This window comes from Hydra vulgaris, chromosome 02 (assembly GCF_038396675.1).
Source record: "Hydra vulgaris chromosome 02, alternate assembly HydraT2T_AEP".
Classification (NCBI taxonomy): domain Eukaryota; kingdom Metazoa; phylum Cnidaria; class Hydrozoa; order Anthoathecata; family Hydridae; genus Hydra; species Hydra vulgaris.
The window spans coordinates 58247501-58267500 of NC_088921.1; the positions used below are offsets into that span (position 1 = coordinate 58247501).

General features: G+C 25.5%; 2 protein-coding genes across 4 annotated transcripts in view; both read right to left on the reverse strand.

The window, feature by feature from the left end:
* LOC101241052 (elongator complex protein 4) overlaps positions 1–9953 on the reverse strand; it is a 24467-nt gene extending 14514 nt beyond the window's left edge. Inside the window, exons 1-5 of the mRNA XM_065791504.1 lie at positions 9748–9953; positions 9610–9645; positions 8395–8516; positions 7881–7985; positions 5593–5708 (exon numbers count right to left, since the gene is read on the reverse strand). Of these exons, the coding sequence (XP_065647576.1) occupies positions 5593–5708; positions 7881–7985; positions 8395–8516; positions 9610–9645; positions 9748–9874 (506 nt within the window). The 5' untranslated portion in view covers positions 9875–9953. The remainder of the gene's footprint in view (positions 1–5592; positions 5709–7880; positions 7986–8394; positions 8517–9609; positions 9646–9747) is intronic.
* Positions 9954–13605: 3652 nt separating this feature from the next.
* The window catches only part of LOC100213243 (GRIP and coiled-coil domain-containing protein 1), a 19444-nt gene continuing 13049 nt past the window's right edge, over positions 13606–20000 (reverse strand). For 2 of the 3 annotated variants that reach the window (XM_065791510.1, XM_065791512.1), the window contains 7 exons: positions 19982–20000; positions 19539–19754; positions 18806–19359; positions 14656–14780; positions 14479–14544; positions 13898–14027; positions 13606–13786 (listed from right to left, as the gene is read on the reverse strand). The exon at positions 19982–20000 is cut by the window's right edge and continues 255 nt beyond it. In XM_065791510.1, coding sequence (XP_065647582.1) covers positions 13748–13786; positions 13898–14027; positions 14479–14544; positions 14656–14780; positions 18806–19359; positions 19539–19754; positions 19982–20000 — 1149 coding nt within the window. In that variant the 3' untranslated portion in view covers positions 13606–13747. The remainder of the gene's footprint in view (positions 13787–13897; positions 14028–14478; positions 14545–14655; positions 14781–18805; positions 19360–19538; positions 19755–19981) is intronic. The other variant, XM_065791511.1, reaches the window with a different exon arrangement.

The window sequence follows — 20000 nt, forward strand, 5'->3', positions numbered from 1 at the left end:
TTTTTGACGCCAATCATTTTTCCAATTTTTTTTGAACTTTTATTTATTATATATATTGGCACTATAATATATATATATATATATATATATATATATATATATATATATATATATATATATATATATATATATATATATATATATATATATATATTAGAATGGGTCATTATGATGTAAATGTTAAGTTATGGCTGTGAAACATTACTAAAATGTTGCATTACAGTATACTTATGAGAAAACTCCTTTTGAAATAAAATGGAAGCACGACTTTGATCCACAACTTTGGAAATTAAAATTACTGTATAATTGATAATGTGAATATACGTGGTTTAATGCTATGTTCCATTACTCGACATCTTGCTACATTAAATTTAAAAATGCAAGCAGTTGTTGAAGGAAAAATAGTCAGAGTGTAGTAGGCAACACATAACAGCAAACTGTTTCAGTTATTTGCTATTTATTATGTCTTCTTTGCCTACTTTTCCTATAACCATCTTTTTTGATCTATGGGTCATTCCATGCCAAGTGGTGCAAAGGTCCCTTATGGACCATCTCAGATTTTATTGAAATTTTTTGATTTTGTACATATATATGTTAAAAGCATGTTTTGAAAATTTTAGATCAATATCTAATATGGTTCTTGAGAAAACGCTATTTAAGTAGTGGGCTATTTTGCATAAAATTTCACTCTACAAGAAAAAAGGGTTTTTTCATCATTTTTAACAGCCAATAACTTTTGAACAAGTTAGTTTTATACTTCAATTATTATAAGATAGCAAGTGTGCTGTGGATACTTTGAAAAAAGAAAAAAATATTATTTCTGGCATCTTAACTTTTTCCATAATGGTGGGCTAAAGTTGATTTTTTTGTTTTAAGAATAAGTTTTTTTGTGATTTTAAAGACCTTAATCTTAAAAACTAGTTACAAAGTTAATACAAATCAAATTGCCTGCTGATCTACATGTGGTGGATAAACATTTTTAAAAAAATCAGTTGATTAAAGAGCTGCATTCAAAAGTTATAGGTCTCCAAAATGAGTCAGATCGAGATTTTCGTAAAATTGATCTGTGATGCAAAGCATCTGTTACCTAAGATGGCACTTTTTTTTTTTTATAAAATTTTTTATACGCATCAATTAAAGACTGTTAATTAATAAAAACCAAAAAAATTAATGGGCGCTTTTTTATAACCCCCAAAAGGTAGTCTCTAAAAGTCAGGTAAATTTTCCATAAAAAATTATTACTTTTTAAAAGTTTAGTTATTGTTTCATTTAATTCTATATTACTAGTATGTCAATCTAAAAAGTACTAATAAAACCAAATAAATTGTTGTATTTTAGAACTAATTAATAATAAGTAATATGCCTGAGCTTTCTACTTGCTGTATTGGTAAAGCATTAAATGAACAGTGCTATCTATCTAACAAAAGTAAACGCTACCAAGAACTGTCTAAACTAAACCAAGAGCTTATTTTTTTGAGAAGCAAAATAAATCCCATAGATTTTATTTGTAGCTATCACGAAAAAGTTTACTTGTCGAGGTATGAGAATGAACATCGCAGGTATTGTTGTAATCCGTTGAACAAGCACGCAAAAAATGTGAAAAGTAAGTTTCAATATTTAATATCTTAATTTAATAAAAATACCTTAATAACACTAAATAAATAAAAAAAAAAATATTTAATAATTATTTCCGTTATTTTTTAGATTCTCTTAGAGTTATCAGTCTTTCATATGCCAAAGATTTTGGTTTAATACCTGGTCAAAAAATTTGCACTAGTTGCAGAAAAGTTCTGAATTGCAAACATAATACAAAAGAAAATGAACTCCAAGAAAAAGAAATTTATGTTGACAACCATACATTAAAAGAAGATCTTAATTCAATTATTGCAAGTTTTGGATGCTCACATCTAAAACTTGTTTCAAAAAAAGATAGAGTTGCGTATGGAAAGCGTAAAATTGAAAGCGTAAGAGCTCATACACAAAAGGCTGTTGCCAATGTGCTAGGTTTAGAAATAGCTGCACTTTGTGGAATTGAATCACCCTCAAAAAAATGTTTGAAAAAAACAAACACAGATTTAGACAATATTATGACTCAAATTAAGTCAAAATTTGAAAAAACATTGTCAAATTCTGAAAAAATCACACTTCTTACACTCACTCCAGACAGTTGGTCAATAGAGAAAACTCATAAGTTTTTTTTTACTTCAAAAAGATCTGTAGTACAAGCCAGAAAATTAAGTAAAAAAAGTGGAATACTATCAAAACCTCCAAAATCGGGTAGAAAACTAAGCGAAGATGTAATTACAGAGGTTGTTCATTTCTAGGAATGCGATGAATATTCAAGGGTTTGTCCAGGAAAAAAAGAGTTTGTTTCAGTTAAAGTAGATAGTAAAAAGCAACATATCCAAAAGCGCCTTCTACTAGTCAATATGAAAGAGCTACATATTGAGTTTAAAAAGAAATATAATTATCTTAAAGATTTTCAAAATTTTGTGAGCTAAGGCCCAAGTGGTGCATTCCTGTGGGTGGTGCTTCTGGTCTGCATGCAGTTTGTGTTTGCCAGTACCATCAAAATGTAAAGCTCCTTGTACAGAAAATTCCTGGAATTTCTGATTACAAAATCTTATTAAAATTAATGGTTTGTAGCATTGAAAATAGAGATTGTATGCTGCATAGCTGCGATAAATAATATCAGATCATCTGAAACATGGAACAGATGCTGTTCATTGCTTTATCGGTAATGTTATTGATAAACTTAAACAATTACAAACATTTGAACACATTATCTATTTTAGTGATGGAGCTGCATCACAATATAAAAATTACAAAAATCTTATCAACTTATGCTACCATAAACACGATTTTGACATGACTGCAGAGTGGCACTTTTTTGCAACATTGCATGGTAAAAGCCCTTGTGATGGTGTTGGTGGAACAGTGAAACGTCTTGTTGCACGAGCCAGTCTACAATCACTGAATGATCCTATTGACACACCAAGCAAAATGTACAGCTGGTGTGTTTAACACATCAAAGGAATATCTTTTTTTTTTGTTGACAAAGTTTCAATAGAAACACATACTACAAACTTCAATTTGGAAGAGAGATATCGTTCTTGTTCGACAATACCTGGGACACGAAACCACCACAGTTTTATCCCAATGTCACTTACCTCAATAAAAATAAGAAGAGTCTCATTTGATATTATTTGCACTAATGTGGATTTTTCTACTTGCAGAATTTATATTAATAAAATTTCCAGTTACTCACCAGGAGAATATGTGGCCTGCGTTTACAATGCTCAATGGTATTTAGGAAATATTCTTAGTATTTCAGAAGAGCATCAAGATCTTAATATGAAATTCATGAAAAAGTCTTTATGTAACAAGTTTACGTGGCCATGCAGAGATGATCTTTGTTGGGTACCTCTAATGCATATTTTATGCAAAGTGCAATCTCTTAAAGTCCAGTCAAACAGTGGAAGATTTTATAGTATTGACTTAAAAGAAATCAATGAGATTATTTTATTATTTGAGAAATTTAACTTTTTGTAAATTTTATTTTTGTTTATTTTCTTAAAAACATTTTGTTTGTTTTTCATTAAAAAAATTATTGTATTATAAAGAGGGGAGGGGACAGAGGGGAGGGGACTTTATCTATTGGGATTTAAAAGTTCTTTATCTAAAGGGATTAAAAGGCTTTAAGCATTGATATTTTTTAATTGATATTTCATAATAAATAACATTATATAATTCAATGCATTTATTTATCATGTCAATTTCAGAATTTTATGGAAAATTTACCTGACTTTTAGAGACTACCTTTTGGGGGTTATAAAAAAGCGCCCATTAATTTTTTTGGTTTTTATTAATTAACAGTCTTTAATTGATGCGTATAAAAAATTTTATAAAAAAAAAAAAGTGCCATCTTAGGTAACAGATGCTTTGCATCACAGATCAATTTTACGAAAATCTTGATCTGACTCATTTTGGAGACCTATAACTTTTGAATGCAGCTCTTTAATCAACTGATTTTTTTAAAAATGTTTATCCACCACATGTAGATCAGCAGGCAATTTGATTTGTATTAACTTTGTAACTAGTTTTTAAGATTAAGGTCTTTAAAATCACAAAAAAACTTATTCTTAAAACAAAAAAATCAACTTTAGCCCGCCATTATGGAAAAAGTTAAGATGCCAGAAATAATATTTTTTTCTTTTTTCAAAGTATCCACAGCACACTTGCTATCTTATAATAATTGAAGTATAAAACTAACTTGTTCAAAAGTTATTGGCTGTTAAAAATGATGAAAAAACCCTTTTTTCTTGTAGAGTGAAATTTTATGCAAAATAGCCCACTACTTAAATAGCGTTTTCTCAAGAACCATATTAGATATTGATCTAAAATTTTCAAAACATGCTTTTAACATATATATGTACAAAATCAAAAAATTTCAATAAAATCTGAGATGGTCCATGAGGGACCTCATTAAAATTTGCACCACTTGGCATGGAATGACCCCTATCCAGAATCTCCATTGTTGGGAGAACTCCCAACAGAAATCCCAAGTGTTAGAATTTTTTTTGGCAGTTGATTTGTTTAATAAAATAACAATTGCGATACTGTTGCTCTTCTAGCAACACTATCACAATTGTTATTTTTTAATAAATAGTCATATGCCTTAAAAACATCAGCAGAAGTTGGCAGTTGATTTGTTTGGAATGGTCTAGGTTGTCCAAAAATACCATGTTCAGTTTCACTTCGCGTTTTAACAGTAGCCATTTTTTTTTTCTATTTAAACTAATTAAACTAAGACAAAAAAACAAACAACGTACTTTAAACGTAATATATACAAGTATATATCTTATCATGAAGTGCAGGATCATATTAACACTAACAGCTTTTTGTCTTATGTTGCGTAGGGTGCTCTAAACGCTTGCAAAGTTCTGTATACTATTAATATAATATTATTAACATGAATCATCAAAAAATCTAAATCTTAATGCTTTTATCCTGCAATTATACGACTGTTGTAAAATAGCATCATTTTGACCTGACATGGTAAAATTCAAGTTAAAGTTGGCAAAACTAAACCAAATTTTTATTACATTTCTTTTACATATCATTAATAGAGATAACAAAACTTTATTTCTATGTTTCATAAAAAAAAAAAAAAAATTCGACCAACCCTAATATATATATGTGCACACACATATGTATATATAGAGATATATATATATATATATATATATATATATATATATATATATATATATATATATATATATATATATATATATATGTATATATATATATATATATATATATATATATATATATATATATATATATATATATATATATATATATATCTGATATAAAAATCCCTTATTATAGGAGTACTTCCATGTTAAGGTCAACCAATACATAAAAACTAAAAAGTGTTAGAGAAAGGTCACACCTGTAAATACTTATTCAAAATTTTAGAACAATTGGCGAAAGTCATATCAAATCATTTTATCTATCAATCAAACAAGTTTAAGAATTTTAAAAGAAGTTTAAAAAATTTCATTGAATATTTTATATCACACCTACTTGTATCTGTTTGGATTGGCGCAGAAGTGTGATATTTTACACGTGTCTATTTTTTCTTGACTAATTTTTTTTGACAAATCAAAATAGTGACCAAACCTCAAATTTGAAACAACGGGCTTAAAAAATAAATTAGATCCTAAAATATATAATAGAATATTTAATTATAAATAATGCAATATATGAATATATATTTTTAATTAAAATACAGAACTAATATTTAGCCAGAATTATACATACCCACATAAATATAAATACATATATTTATTACTAAATATAAGTTAACTTAAACACTTTTCTTGTAACAACTTTCTGTATTAACAACAACAAAAAAAGAACATATCCGTAGAATAATCAAAGTAATCTACAATAAACTCTTAACAAAAAAAATTCATGTATGTAAAATTCTATATTTTCAAGTAACAAATATTGTTATCATTATTAAAATGAGTTTGTCACTTAACCCTTTATTATAATGGATTTAAGTCTCCTTTTTAATTTTTAAATAATCTAATGTATATAATTATATGAATTATAAATAAGTAAAAATTATTAAAAGTACTAATGAAAGTACTTAGATAATAAAAGTAATAAAAATTTAAATTAACAACATTTAACAACAATATTTTATAAAATGTAACAATATTTAAACAACTTTAATAAATGGTAGGAAGATTAACAATATTTTGTTTTGACTTCTGGAAAATGGTTAACATTTAAGAACTAAATTATAGCAACAGAAACTCTGCCTAAAAATGAATTATGGCCCACATAATGTAATACAAAAATCCATTAAATGTTAAACCTTTTAGTTAACACATTTTAAACAGGCACTGTAAAAAGCAGGCTCAGTATTGCATAGTGGATTAAAAAAAAACATTAAAAGAACAAACAAAAAAAAGATAATAAAAACAAAAACCACAAGTAAAAAATCATGTTAAAAATTAATAAACATATTTTTTTTTATTGAAAACCATATAAATTTTTATAATAAAAGTATAAAGAAAAAAACCATTGGTAAATAAATAAAAAAATTTTAACTTTTTTTTTTTTAATTTAAACCAAAGGAGATGTTTTTTCCCTTATGAGGAGCTCAGCTCAATGCACTTATTTTGAAATTTAAACTTTGCCTCGTGCAGCAAAAACGCTCTGAAGTTTTAAAGACTTTTTTTGAAATTTTTCTCTAGGATGTAAAAAATTTTAATTAAGCGATAGTTCTTTTAAAAATCTTACTAGAGATTTTTTCTTCAAGTTAGCATATGTACGTGGTACAGGATTGATCAAACTTTCATATTCATTACCTTACTTCACCATGTATAAAAATTCTGAACATTATTTCTTAACTTGGAAGTTTTTTAAAGAGTGTACATTTGAAATATCACAGCTATTTTTATAATATTCTTGTTACAATGCAGCATTAGGAAATATTTGCTACAAATATTGTCAGGCACAATCAACACTTTTCATAAACACATTTTCATCAACTCATTGCTTTGCAATAACAAATGATTGTATTCTATTATTTATTTTTACACGATGTAGCAAACCTACTCCAGAAAATGAAAATGTTGTCCATAGATTGGACAACATTTTTTCTTAAAAAAAAATTTTCAAAATTAAAAACAGATACTAATACTCAATCCGTTAAAAAGCAATTTTTGATGGAATTAAACAAATAAAATATATATTTAAATCATAACATTTGCCTACTTTTTGGTATGGTATATGTTGTGCAAACCGAACCATGATTAAGTGGTTAAGGCATTAGTACCTGTTATGTAAACCTAACTGTGAATAAGCAGTTAGGATATTAGTAACTGTGTTTAGTTTTGAAAAAAATTAAAAAATGCATCCAAAAACCTAATGAATGATACACAAATTTTGAGCAAATAGTCAAAAATGAGCATATATGTTGGTTGAACACTGTATAATTTTACAAATAAAATAATACACAGCCACAATTTTAAAAATAAATACTTTGAGTTTCTTAAAATTGAGTTTAATTAGTAAAGAAAATGTGACTTTTTTACTTGTGGTTCTTTCTTTTTTTTTTTAATTCTACGATAAATATATTTTTATTAAAGCATCTTAATTTCAAAGAAATTCAAAATATATAACAATTTTACTTGCTGTTCTTACTTTTTTTAATAACATCAAAATCCTGAGTTATTAGTAAATTAGTTATTGTAACCCTGTCAAAGTATGTACTGAATCCCTCAATAATATGATAATATTATTACTTGTATTGAAATTTGCATGTACTGTATTAAAAGAAAAAGCTAATGGCATACTTGGACTTTAGGGCTGTCTTTATACCTCCAAGCTATAAGCAAATCACTGTTATTATCATTGGAGGATTTTAAGTCACTATCTTCATCTGTTAGATCTGGAATCTCCTGAACATGAAATTTATAAAGGCAATTAAAGGTATGTATGGTAAGAAAAAATAAATAAAACTGCAAAAGTCAAAGTAGGAAAAAGCAACTGACAAAATCTAAGTTAAAAATGGAAGATTTAAAAAGTCTACGATTCTTTGATTATGCTATAGCTACTTAAAAAAAATATCAGTAACAATATTTTCAAATAAAACAAAATTCAAAAATTATATATGCACTTTTTAATAAGAATCACAATAAACACTAAATATATTATATAAATTTAAATTATGTTAATTTAATATAACTATTATTAAATAAACATAAATTAGCATAAATTAACGATAAACAAATACTAAACTTTAATATTTCATGCCTAAAATAAATTTCTAACTTTAAAAATATTTATTAAAACACAGACAATTTATACCTTTAAAATATTTTCTGGAGTTTTTTCTGAGCTTGCTAAAAAAACTTGTTGATGGACAACAATAGCTTCAGCTATGAAGTACTTTAGCAAAATGTTTGAGTATGTAGAATGAATATCTTCTTCTAGTTTAAAAAAAAATTATGAAGGCAAATCATTTTGAAATTTGAAAAATAAATAAGTTTATCTTGTTTTATTATATTATTTTTCTGGTAATAAAAAAATTATCAAAACAATATATATATATATATATATATATATATATATATATATATATATATATATATATATATATATATATATATATATATATACATATATATATATATATATATATATATATATATATGTATATCATATATAATATATGTATATCAGCCCTTGAAAATCCTTGAAAAAAAGGAATAAATTGCTGACATAAAACTCTTTTTGATAGATGTTGGGTCAGCACAAGATTTTTAACAAAAAGGTTTCACCATAGCAACATAGAAACAAGATTGGCAAAAAATTGCCAACCTCAGACACTTTTAGATCGGCAGTTAGGTTGGCATTGACAAATGCGACCTTCATTCTGATGGCTGGTGTGTGAGTGTGTGTGTGTGTGTGTGTGTGTGTGTGTGTGTGTGTGTGTGTGTGTGTGTGTGTGTGTGTGTGTGTGTGTGTGTGTGTGTGTGTGTGTGGTGTGTGTGTATATATAAATATGTATAATGTAAAATTAATAAGATTTTCAAAATATTTATTGAACATGTTTCGAACTACATAGTTCATATTCAGTAAAATTTAGTATGAGTGTGTGTGTATATATAAATATGTATAATGTAAAATTAATAAGATTTTCAAAATATTTATTGAACATGTTTCGAACTACATAGTTCATATTCAGTAAAATTTAGAAAAATCATTAAAAAACCATTATGGGTTACAAAAACCATATATGTTACATAATTATTTACTAATTATTGTTGTTACTCATTTCAAAATGGTTTTTATGATTTTTGTAAATGTTACTGATGATGAACTATGTAGTTTGAAACATGTTTAATAAACATTTTAAAAGTGTTGTTAATTTTATACAAAAATTTATTTCAATTGCACTTGTAGGGATCCCAAACTTCTGAGACATGTTGCGTTTATATTAAAGAGAATGATAAAAAAAAATGTTTAGGCTAAATTTTTTGATTAAAATAAAAGAATAAATGAATACCAAGAAAAACTTACCAACTAGAATAAGAGTTCCAACGGCTAAGCCTCCACCTAAAGGAAGAAAACTCTCAAACTGTAACCAAAATTTAAGAAACTAAAAATTCTTTATCAAATATTAACAAAGAAATACTTTTAGTAAATAAAGACCAAAACCTATAAATGTATCCAAAGAAGGCACTCCTGTACTAATAAGCAGCTGACTGTTATGTAAAGATACTTTAGTTCCTGCTGGTAAATTTGTTCTGCCACGAGTTGTTTTTTTTACAAAACTTGTTGACATTTTCAATACAACTTTAAAATCATATTTAAGTATTTGAACTTAATTCTTGTAATATAATATCAGATATATTAAAAATTATATATATATATATACACATATGCAACCCTCGGAATTAGGGTTGGCATTCGGCAATGCTGGCCTAATTACCAACTTTAAAATGTTTTACCAACCTTAAAGTGTTTTACCTAATTACCAACCTTAAAGTGTTTGAGGTCAACAAAAAATTGTTGACTTTGTTTCGATTTTTTATGATAACCCCTTTATGTCAAACTTTTTTGCCAACCTCTAACAGTTAAAGGTCAGCAATTCATTGCCGACCTTGTTTTTCCTAATTTCGAGGGTTGCATATGCACAATTATTTATATATACACATACAAATCAACCCTTGGAATTAAGAAAAATGAGATCAGCAATAATTTGCTGACCTCGATCTTTTAGAGTTCAGCATCAAGTCGAAAAAAAAATTTATTTAAAAAAAAATTACCATAAAACGTAGAAACGAGGTCGGCAACTTTTAGATCAAACACTTTTAGATCGGCATTGCCGAATGCTGACCCTAATTCTGAGGGTTGCATACAAATATATATACATATAATATATATATATATGTATATATATATATATATATATATATATATATATATATATATATATATATATATATGTATATATATATATATATATATATATATATATATATATATATATATATATATATATATATGTATGTATGTATGTATGTATGTATGTATGTATGTATGTATGTATGTATGTATGTATGTATATATATATATATATATATATATATATATATATATATATATATATATATATATATATATAAATATATATATATATGTATGTATGTGTATATATATATATATATATATATTTATATATAAATATATATATATAAATATATATATATGTATGTATGTATATATAAACACACACACACACACACACACACACACACAAATATATGTAAACACTTAAAACTCCTTTTCATATTTTTGTATAAACTTTTGCGAGTTTTTATTTGTTGTTACCACTCAATTATACTTTGCATATTTCACTGTCCAACTTTTTTTTTATAATGTAATTACATTGTAATCTTATATAAAATTCTATGAAATTTCAGTAAATGCACTAATTTTTATTTTATTAACAGGTGGTTTTTTGAGTATTTTATAATTTGAATTTGTTTTCTAAATAACCTAAACAAATTTATTTTTTAAATAAATTTATTCTAATAGTTAATATCTTCATAAATAATGCATATAAACTCAATTCAAACAAATGTTTTTAATCAGCTTAATATAGTTTCAAAGATTGAAAAAATGCAAATGTTTCAAAGATTGCAACGATGCAAATTAAACCATATAAACTGTAGTCATTAATTCAATCATTTTTTATAGTAAACTTTTTTTGTGCATTCTATAATTCCTGTGGCCCCTCCCCTCTGTTTGCCTGTTTTTAGGGAGGGTCCAAACATCTGGAAGAGGGGTATTGGTGCCCAAATTACTTTCCTAGAATCCCTGACAATGATGCTGAAGATGATGACCTATGCACTGTACATAAAGATAATGACTTCATTTGAATACGATCAAATTTAAATGATGACAGACCTCAATCGTTTTCACAACTCGAATCAATTGATTTGATTCGAAGTTGACAAAATATTATAGCAAACTGCTAGCATCAAGATTAAAAGATCATTTTAGTTATTACAAAAAGGTGTTAGAATATCACTTTATTGCAAATGTTTACAAATTGTCATTTCATTTTTTCAAATTAAAAATTTTCTTTGTTATTGCTGTGACATTAACAGTTTATTTCAACTCTTTGAATAGAAACACTAATGAATGGAATCATTTTATTTATGCCTTATTGGTAATAAGTTATCATCGGTGCCTGTTGCATATTCAATGATCATGTGTGAAACCATGATCATTAAAAATGCATGAACACATCAGTTGATGGTATGAGGATATCCAAAAGTAGTTGCAATCTTAACTGGACTTCAAGTAGTAAATACTAAGTTCTATTTTTCTTTGCCTTAAGGATCCAGATGCAAGTCACAGCCATTACAAAAATAAAGTTTGACCTTAGCAAAGTTATTTTACCATTGGAGTAAAGAATGTTGCTAACTCTCCACTTGTTTCATCGGACAAGATTATATTGCCACCTTTACATATAAAATTAGACCTCATCAAACAGTTTGTAAAAAAACTTGATAATGCCATGAACTTTTTAATAACAAAATTCCCCAAAGTTTTTAGGGTATTTTGAGTTCTGCAAAAGTAACAGATGGTAACAGATTTCAATCAAAAAATATTAAATATTTTTATTCAATTAGTTATAGACAATAAATGATTGTTGAATAAAAATGTCTTTTTATTCAACAAATAAAGCTCTAACAAATTACACTCGTCTTTGATTCAACACAGCTACAAATTTTGAACCTCTAATAATAAATATGATGAACTAGAAAAATCTATGCTGCAATATATCATCCAAACTTCACGTTATGGATTCTCAGCTTAATTTTTGAAATTATGTGTGATGCATCTGATGAGCATGGTGAACAATTTTCTTCAAGAAATCAGTGAGATGGAAAGTTGCTGAAAAGAAAAACATTCACCTTCATGACTTGCTGACTACTGCTGGACTTTAGTGTGTGATTCAAAGTCCAGCAGAATAAACAATTTTTGAGATTTTATTGACAAGACAATTTTACATATGTACTTGTAATACCGCACTTAACATAACACTTACATTTTAAATCCAAATAGAAGTGCCTTTTTTTAATAACTTAAAAAACAAATAACTCATAATAATAAATATATGAAAAAAAAAAACTGTAAAAAGTTTTTAACTATATATATGAGCTATATTTAATAACAATAATTGTTTAAATTTAAGGCATTGTCTTTACTATTGATTTAAAGATGTTTTAAGTTGTACGTATTCTTAGATTTCTATAGAATGAAAAACATAAATAATGATCAAGCCATTTTTTAAAATGACAGAATTTTTTAAAAAATTTAAATAGCTGAACTTTGTTTATGAATTAAGCTCCAACCAGTTTTGAAAAAATATATTTTTTAACCTTTACCGGTTCCAGTTCAGTGATATTTTGGTTGAATAATTTATTTAAATCTTCAAATGATGTAAAAATCTGCAAAGTTTGAGGCTGGTTTTGCATTTGAAGTTTTTTTTGGCAGCAAAAATTTAAGACTTTCAAGTTACATTTTTGAAATAAATTGGATGTTTCAAATGAAATTACCTTCTTTTAAAAGCAGCTTGTCTTTATTCTACAATAAAATATTTTTAAATTTTTTTTGTTTTTACATGTCTGCTTTCATCATCATTAACATGGTTTTAAACTTTTTTTAAATTAATTATATCATTATTCAAATAATATACATTTACTATTATATTTGTATATATTATATTTGTATATATTATAACATTTAACCAATAATGTTTTATAATGATGTTATATTAAAACATGAAATGAATATAAACAAATATGTTCTGAATTAACAAACTTTTTCTTGTCAAGAATGAAAAACAAATAATATAAATTGGGAAATCTTTAAAATTATTAAAAACTTGAAAGCTTTTGTGGTCTAAAGTTATGTAAATAACAAATGAATTTGCAATTTGTTTAATAGCCTAAAATTATAAATACACTGTGTATATTGAATAAAAATAGAAAACAAAAATAGTTTTTATTTTATATTATCAACAAGAACCAAAAAAATAAATAATTCAATAATAAAAATCATTTGAGTTGATTTCGAACCAAATTTTATCATCTATTTTTTGCAAACCAAATTTTATCATCCATTTTTTGCAAACCAAATTCTACCATCCATTTTTTAACTGAGTATCTATTGTGGCAATCTACAATAAAATAATTTGTTAAAGATTTTAGTCTAGTTAAATTCTAGTACTAATTCTAATTAAAGTCTAGTCCCTAAAAACAAATGTAAAAATTAAAAATATTAGAATCACCTCGCTCGGACTAAAGTAAAGTATAGTTGCTATAGCACGTGCCATTTGTTTTCTCTTTGATGGACAATCACTTAACATATACTGCAAACAAATATTTTTCAAGTACTCTAGGTTAGCTGATTCTCGTGATCTGTAATAATAATTTTTAAACATAATTAATAATATGAACAATATTTAACCTCTTATTAAACTAAATTTTAACCAAAATAATTATAATTAATTATAATTAATTATCTATTAAAACTAATAATATTCTTAGTAATATTTATCTAAATTAATTTTTAACTAATTATTATAATAATTGTAATAACTAGTTGATAATAATAACTCTTAAATTATCATAATTATAATAGTTTATTATGATAATTATCCTAAATAATAACTAATTAGCTAACTTTGATTATTATCAGCGTTAACTAATAAATTAAAATAATAATCAACTAAATTTAGCTGATTTAAATATATAAAATTCTTTGTTTTTTATTATTTAACAGTCAATTAAATTGTAAAAAATTACATCAACTGTTGTAGCTTAGGATATAAACAATTTACAATGAATAGTTATATCTAAATCAACATACCTGCTTCTTTCCAGAGATCTTATCTCTTCTTTTAACAAATTCATCTGCTGAACTAACTGGTCTTCTCTTTAAAAAAAAATACTGATAGTAATAGTAATCGGAACAATTTAAAATAAAATAAAAACTAATTAAATCTAACAAAAATAAAAATATAAAAATTGAAAAAATAAAAAAAACCTTCGCTCAGAGTCTTTTAAAGCATTTTTTACATCTTCAAGTTGAGCTCTGTAAGATGAAAGATCAATCCTTTGCTGTTCCAAAAGCTCTGTATAATGAACCATTGCTGCACGTTTTGTTGGTGACTTTAAAAAAAAAAGACTTTATAATGATATTTGTGCAATGAGGTCTTCGCTAAAAGCTTAGAGTATGGTTCATAAAGTCCTGTATAATTTTCCCTAAAAAGTTTTTAAGTTCTTAAATGTATTTGGAGCTCGACTTCAGAGCAAAGGTAGAAAACCAAATTTTATTATGCCAGTATCTATATTCAGCCTGCAAAATTCAAAGGATTTCAGATCAGTACCAGAGCATTATACTTAACTGACGTCAGATTGGCAAAAAATTTATTTAGATTTTTTGCTTTTTGAAATATTTTTTCCAGCTTTACAAAAAGGTATTTTATATCTCTATATCTAAAATATAGCAATTTGTTTTTAAATCCTGAAAAAATACTACAACACAAAAGAAAATCCTGGAGAAATATAGTAAAATCCTTGCCAAAAAAAAAACATTCTTTAAGAATGTAACAAACCTATAGCTAAGGGGGAAAGCAAAAGATAAGATTCAAATAAGTAGTTTGAGATTCAAACAGATGCTTAAAATATATCCAGCCAATTTTTAAGAGAATAATCCACTTCAATTACAGCTTTCAAAGGTTACAAACTACATATCAAAATTTCCTTTTTTCACTGCAAAGATACCATTTTGACTTGCTGCTGGACTTATACTAATAAGAACATACCACAATTTTAAACGAATTTTGGCTTGGTTTTCCCTCCAGCTAGCCTATTATACCTTCTTGATCAAACCATATTGCTATAACAGAATAAGAGAACCTAGAACACAAATTCTAAAGTAATAATTTTTTTAAATGATCTAATGTTAATTTAAATAAATAAAAATTAACTGTGCACAAGAAATACAGATTTTATCACTAAATTATGAACTTATTTGCATTACTTTGTATAAACTTATTCCATAGTAATGCAAATAAGCTCATAAATAAGTGATAAAATCTGTTTTTCTAGTGCAATTGCAACATATATATATATATATATATATATATATATATATATATATATATATATATATATATATATATATATATATATATATATATATATATATATATATATATATATATATATATATATATATATATATATATATCTTTACAACTAACATACTACTTTTTGAACAATCATGGAGAGTTGAAGAAGTAGAAGGTCAAAAATTTTTTTCTCCCCCTATTCATACAATTTTAAATATTATTGCATTTATTTTTTTTAAAAGTTAGTGTTTTACGGGTAATAAAATGTTTACTGAAAAAAGTTAGCAAAGCAAAAATGTTGCTTTAATGTTGAACTATTTTGTAAAAACTATTTTAAAAAATAACACTAAAATTATAAGCCACACAGAATTTCAGTAATTGGCGGTGCATTTGATCTATAACAATGCGTTAAACATCTATCTATTTATACGTCCTTGGTTTTACTCAATCTTAAGCCAGATGCTTTATGCATATGAGAACATATATGTTCTGAAAAGTTATTCTTTTTTATGACTGATGTTTTGCATGGAAATGTTTCTGTTGTTAATTAAACGCAGCTTTTATTTTTAATGAGACAGCTTTTCAAGAAAGCTCTGAATACTATTGGCAAGTTTTACACCAAATTAAAGTCACTTCATCTGAACCCCCCTTAAACTCCCCATTTTTTTTAGGCATTGTTTTTTTAACAGTTTAACAGTTCTGTTAGGCATTGACTTGTTTTGAGTATGCTTTGTATTTACTTTACTGTCGCGCTTCTTATTTGAATGGATTTTATGAAAATCTTAACTTGTATCAAATTTAAAAAAGGTTTAATATTTTTTAAATAATATGTTTTTTCTCCACATGTGTTTAATTAACATGTTTCCTCTACACATGTGTTTAGCATGATTCTACCAAGATTAAATTTAATAGACTTTCTCATCTTAAATAATATTAATGTAAATGAATGGTTTTAACTAATAAAATAAATTATTACAATATTTTAAAACTTAAAATAATAATCGTGCTAAAATTTTGAGTAACAAAGCGTTAGAACAACAGACATTTGAAAAGTAATTATTATTAACTTTTAACTGAATTAAATTTTTTATTAACTCATCTAATTGAATAAAATAAACCTTGAATTAAATAATGAATTAAATAAAGAAATTAATAAACCTATGCTTAAATAAAATTCAGAAAAAACATAAAAGTGATTTTTTTTTTTTAAATAAACTTGTCAAACTTGAAAAAACAAGCAATTACAATAAATAAATAAAAAACTTATAATGAATGAATATTACATATTTCTTACATATATTTATTTTTGCATGCCAACACTTTAAGAGATAAGGCAGCTGTACGTTGTCGTAAAGCAAAGATAGGTTTCCTTTTGTGTCAGCATTGCCAAATGAAGATATTTTGATTTATTTTACACTCCCAGGTTTCCATATGAGTGGAATTATTGGTAGAATAGATGATATTAATAACTTTTTTAAAAGTAAAATAAGTTTTCAGAATATTATAACTATTTTTAGAGAGATATTCTCAAAGTTGTATATTAATACGATAAAAAAAAATATAGAGATGTGACCTGCAAGACTCAACAAGTTGCAAATTTTGTGGTAGAAAAGGTGTGAGTACATCACGAGAAGACAGACTTTTAAAGAAGATTGCAAACAGTGAGCTCCACACAATATATGCAAGATTATCATAACTCACTATAGAAAGAGATATTACTATGGTTTGAAAACAATTACAAGAAGTTTGTGTTTTGACTTAACTTGCAAGAAGACCAGCTAAAGAACCTTTATTACATCAAGTACAATCGCAAGCTAGGAATAAATTTTATAAGAGTTTACAAAACAAGAAACCATAGTGGTGGGAAGGAGTAATGTTTACAGATGAAAGTTCATTTCAACAAAATGAACTTTCAGAGGCATGGGTTATAAATATGTTAGAAGACTTGTCAAAGAGCGCCTGAAATCCAAAACATACCATAAAAACAATCAATCATCCTTTTAGTCAATACACTAAAGTATCTCTGTGTGTTGAAAGATTAAGTGAAATTGCATATGGAAATTACCAAAACCAGCATATTTCAGCAAGATTCAGCACCAAATCACACAACTAAAATAGTTAAGAAATGATTTACTGATAATAATATCAAATCATTATCTAATTGGCCCTCAAGTTCATCCGATCTTAATGTTATTGAAAACTACTGGAATATTATAAAGCAGAATCTTGTAACACAACATCAGCCAAAATCTGAAGAGAAATCTCCACAAAGTTCAAAAAGAAATGTGAAAGAAATGACACCAGAATTTTGTAAAACATTAGCACATAGTATACCAAGAAGAATATCACAGTATACCAAGAAGAATATCAAGCACAGCTGGTGATAATAAGATATATCTGGGCAAGTATTGAAATATAACATTTAAGTCTAAATGACTTGAACTGTATTTTTGCTATAATTTGGTGCTATAACTATTATTTTACTGAATAATAATAAATAGTGATAATCTTTAATCTTTTCTTCAGGTAATATAGTTTTATTTTTGTAAGTCATTAAAGTCTTGAATACTGTAAATTACTAAAACTCTTAATATGTATTAAGAGTTTTAGTAATTTACAATATTAATATCAAAGTTTCAGTTCCAAGTTCTGCAAGAATAATTTGTTTATAACATTTTATAAAACTACTTTTTTCTGCATGTATGTTGACTTCTGAATGTATGATTATAACCAACTAAATATTTTATTTAGTAAAGAAAAAAAGTATTTCATAAAAAAAGGAAGGTATACTATTCTGTATTAAGAGGGAGAAAACAACTTTTATTGGTAGATATTTCAATAAAATTTGAAAGATGATGATTCTAAGCACAATAACACTAACAGCTAAATATAAATACAAGAAATGAAACTATTAAATATATATATAGAAAATAGAAAAATTTTAACAAACAATAATTTTCTTAATAAATTTACTTTAAGCTTTATTAAAAATAAAAAAATTTTAACAATATTTAGTATTACTTATTTTCTAAAAAATAAGAAAAATTAAAATATTATTACCATTGTTGGTGAATTTTGCAGCATTTCATCAATGACCGATTTTTCCTTAAATTCAGGAAATTTAAAAACTTCTTGAGACTTGGGTGTCTGCTGAAGTAAATATTCATTTTCATACTGCTTTTCACGTAATCGATCTATTTCAATATCTTTCTCTGCAAGCAAATCTAAAGTTCTGATGCGCTGTTTTTTTAATTCATTTTCAATTAACTCAATGTTCTTTAAATGCTCAACTTTTAACTGTTCAATTTTTTGTAAACAATCTTCTTCTAACTTTGTAAATTGAATTTGAAGTGTTGAAACGATTCTCAAATGTTCTTTTTCTTCTAGGTTATTTTTCAATACTAATTGTTCATTGTTACTTTCTAAATAATCTATTTTTTTTTTATATTCAACAATTTTTTGCGAAAGTTCATCGTTTTTATCTTTAGAGGGATGAGAAGAAAGGCATTGCTTTTTTTTATAAAGTTCAAATTCATCCTTTAACTGTTTATACTCAGTTTGGCATAAAAGAAGTTTTGTGTCTTCTTTAAAATTATCTTCAATATCTAAAATTTCTATTTAATCTTCATAAAAAGTTTAATAACTAAAAAAATTTGAAAATCACTTTTATTTTATGAATCACAAAAAAGGAAAAATTTTAGAAAGAGAATAAACTATGTTTGTAAAAAAAGAGTCAGTAAAATGAGAATCATTTAAGAGTTTTGAAAAACAAAACAAAAAACTTTTTAAGTACCTGTTTGAGATTTCACAGTTGATGATTTTAACAAATTTTTTAGTTTCACAATTTGTTCCTCAAGTTCTATAATCTTTTTTTCATCATTTAGACAACTCGGATTCTTGTCATTTAAAGTTTCTAAGCGCTCTCTAAGCTGGCAAATTATCTGTTGATCCTGTTGATGTAATTGATCATAGTTACCTACAACTTCAGACAGCTCGGATATTCTGAGTTCTAAAAATAAAAATTACTTATTTTGTTTTTCAAAGCTAATTAAGTTACATAAAAGTGAATCAATTTAATTACAATGACCTAACAACAACTATATAACATTATAAATATACTTAAAAATATTAAAAATGAAATAATAATCAAAATAAACACCAATTAATTTGATGAATAACTTAATAAAACAATATTACAACATAGAAAAGGAAAAAAAATACAAAAAAATAAGGCACCAAGCTCTGCAATTCTTTT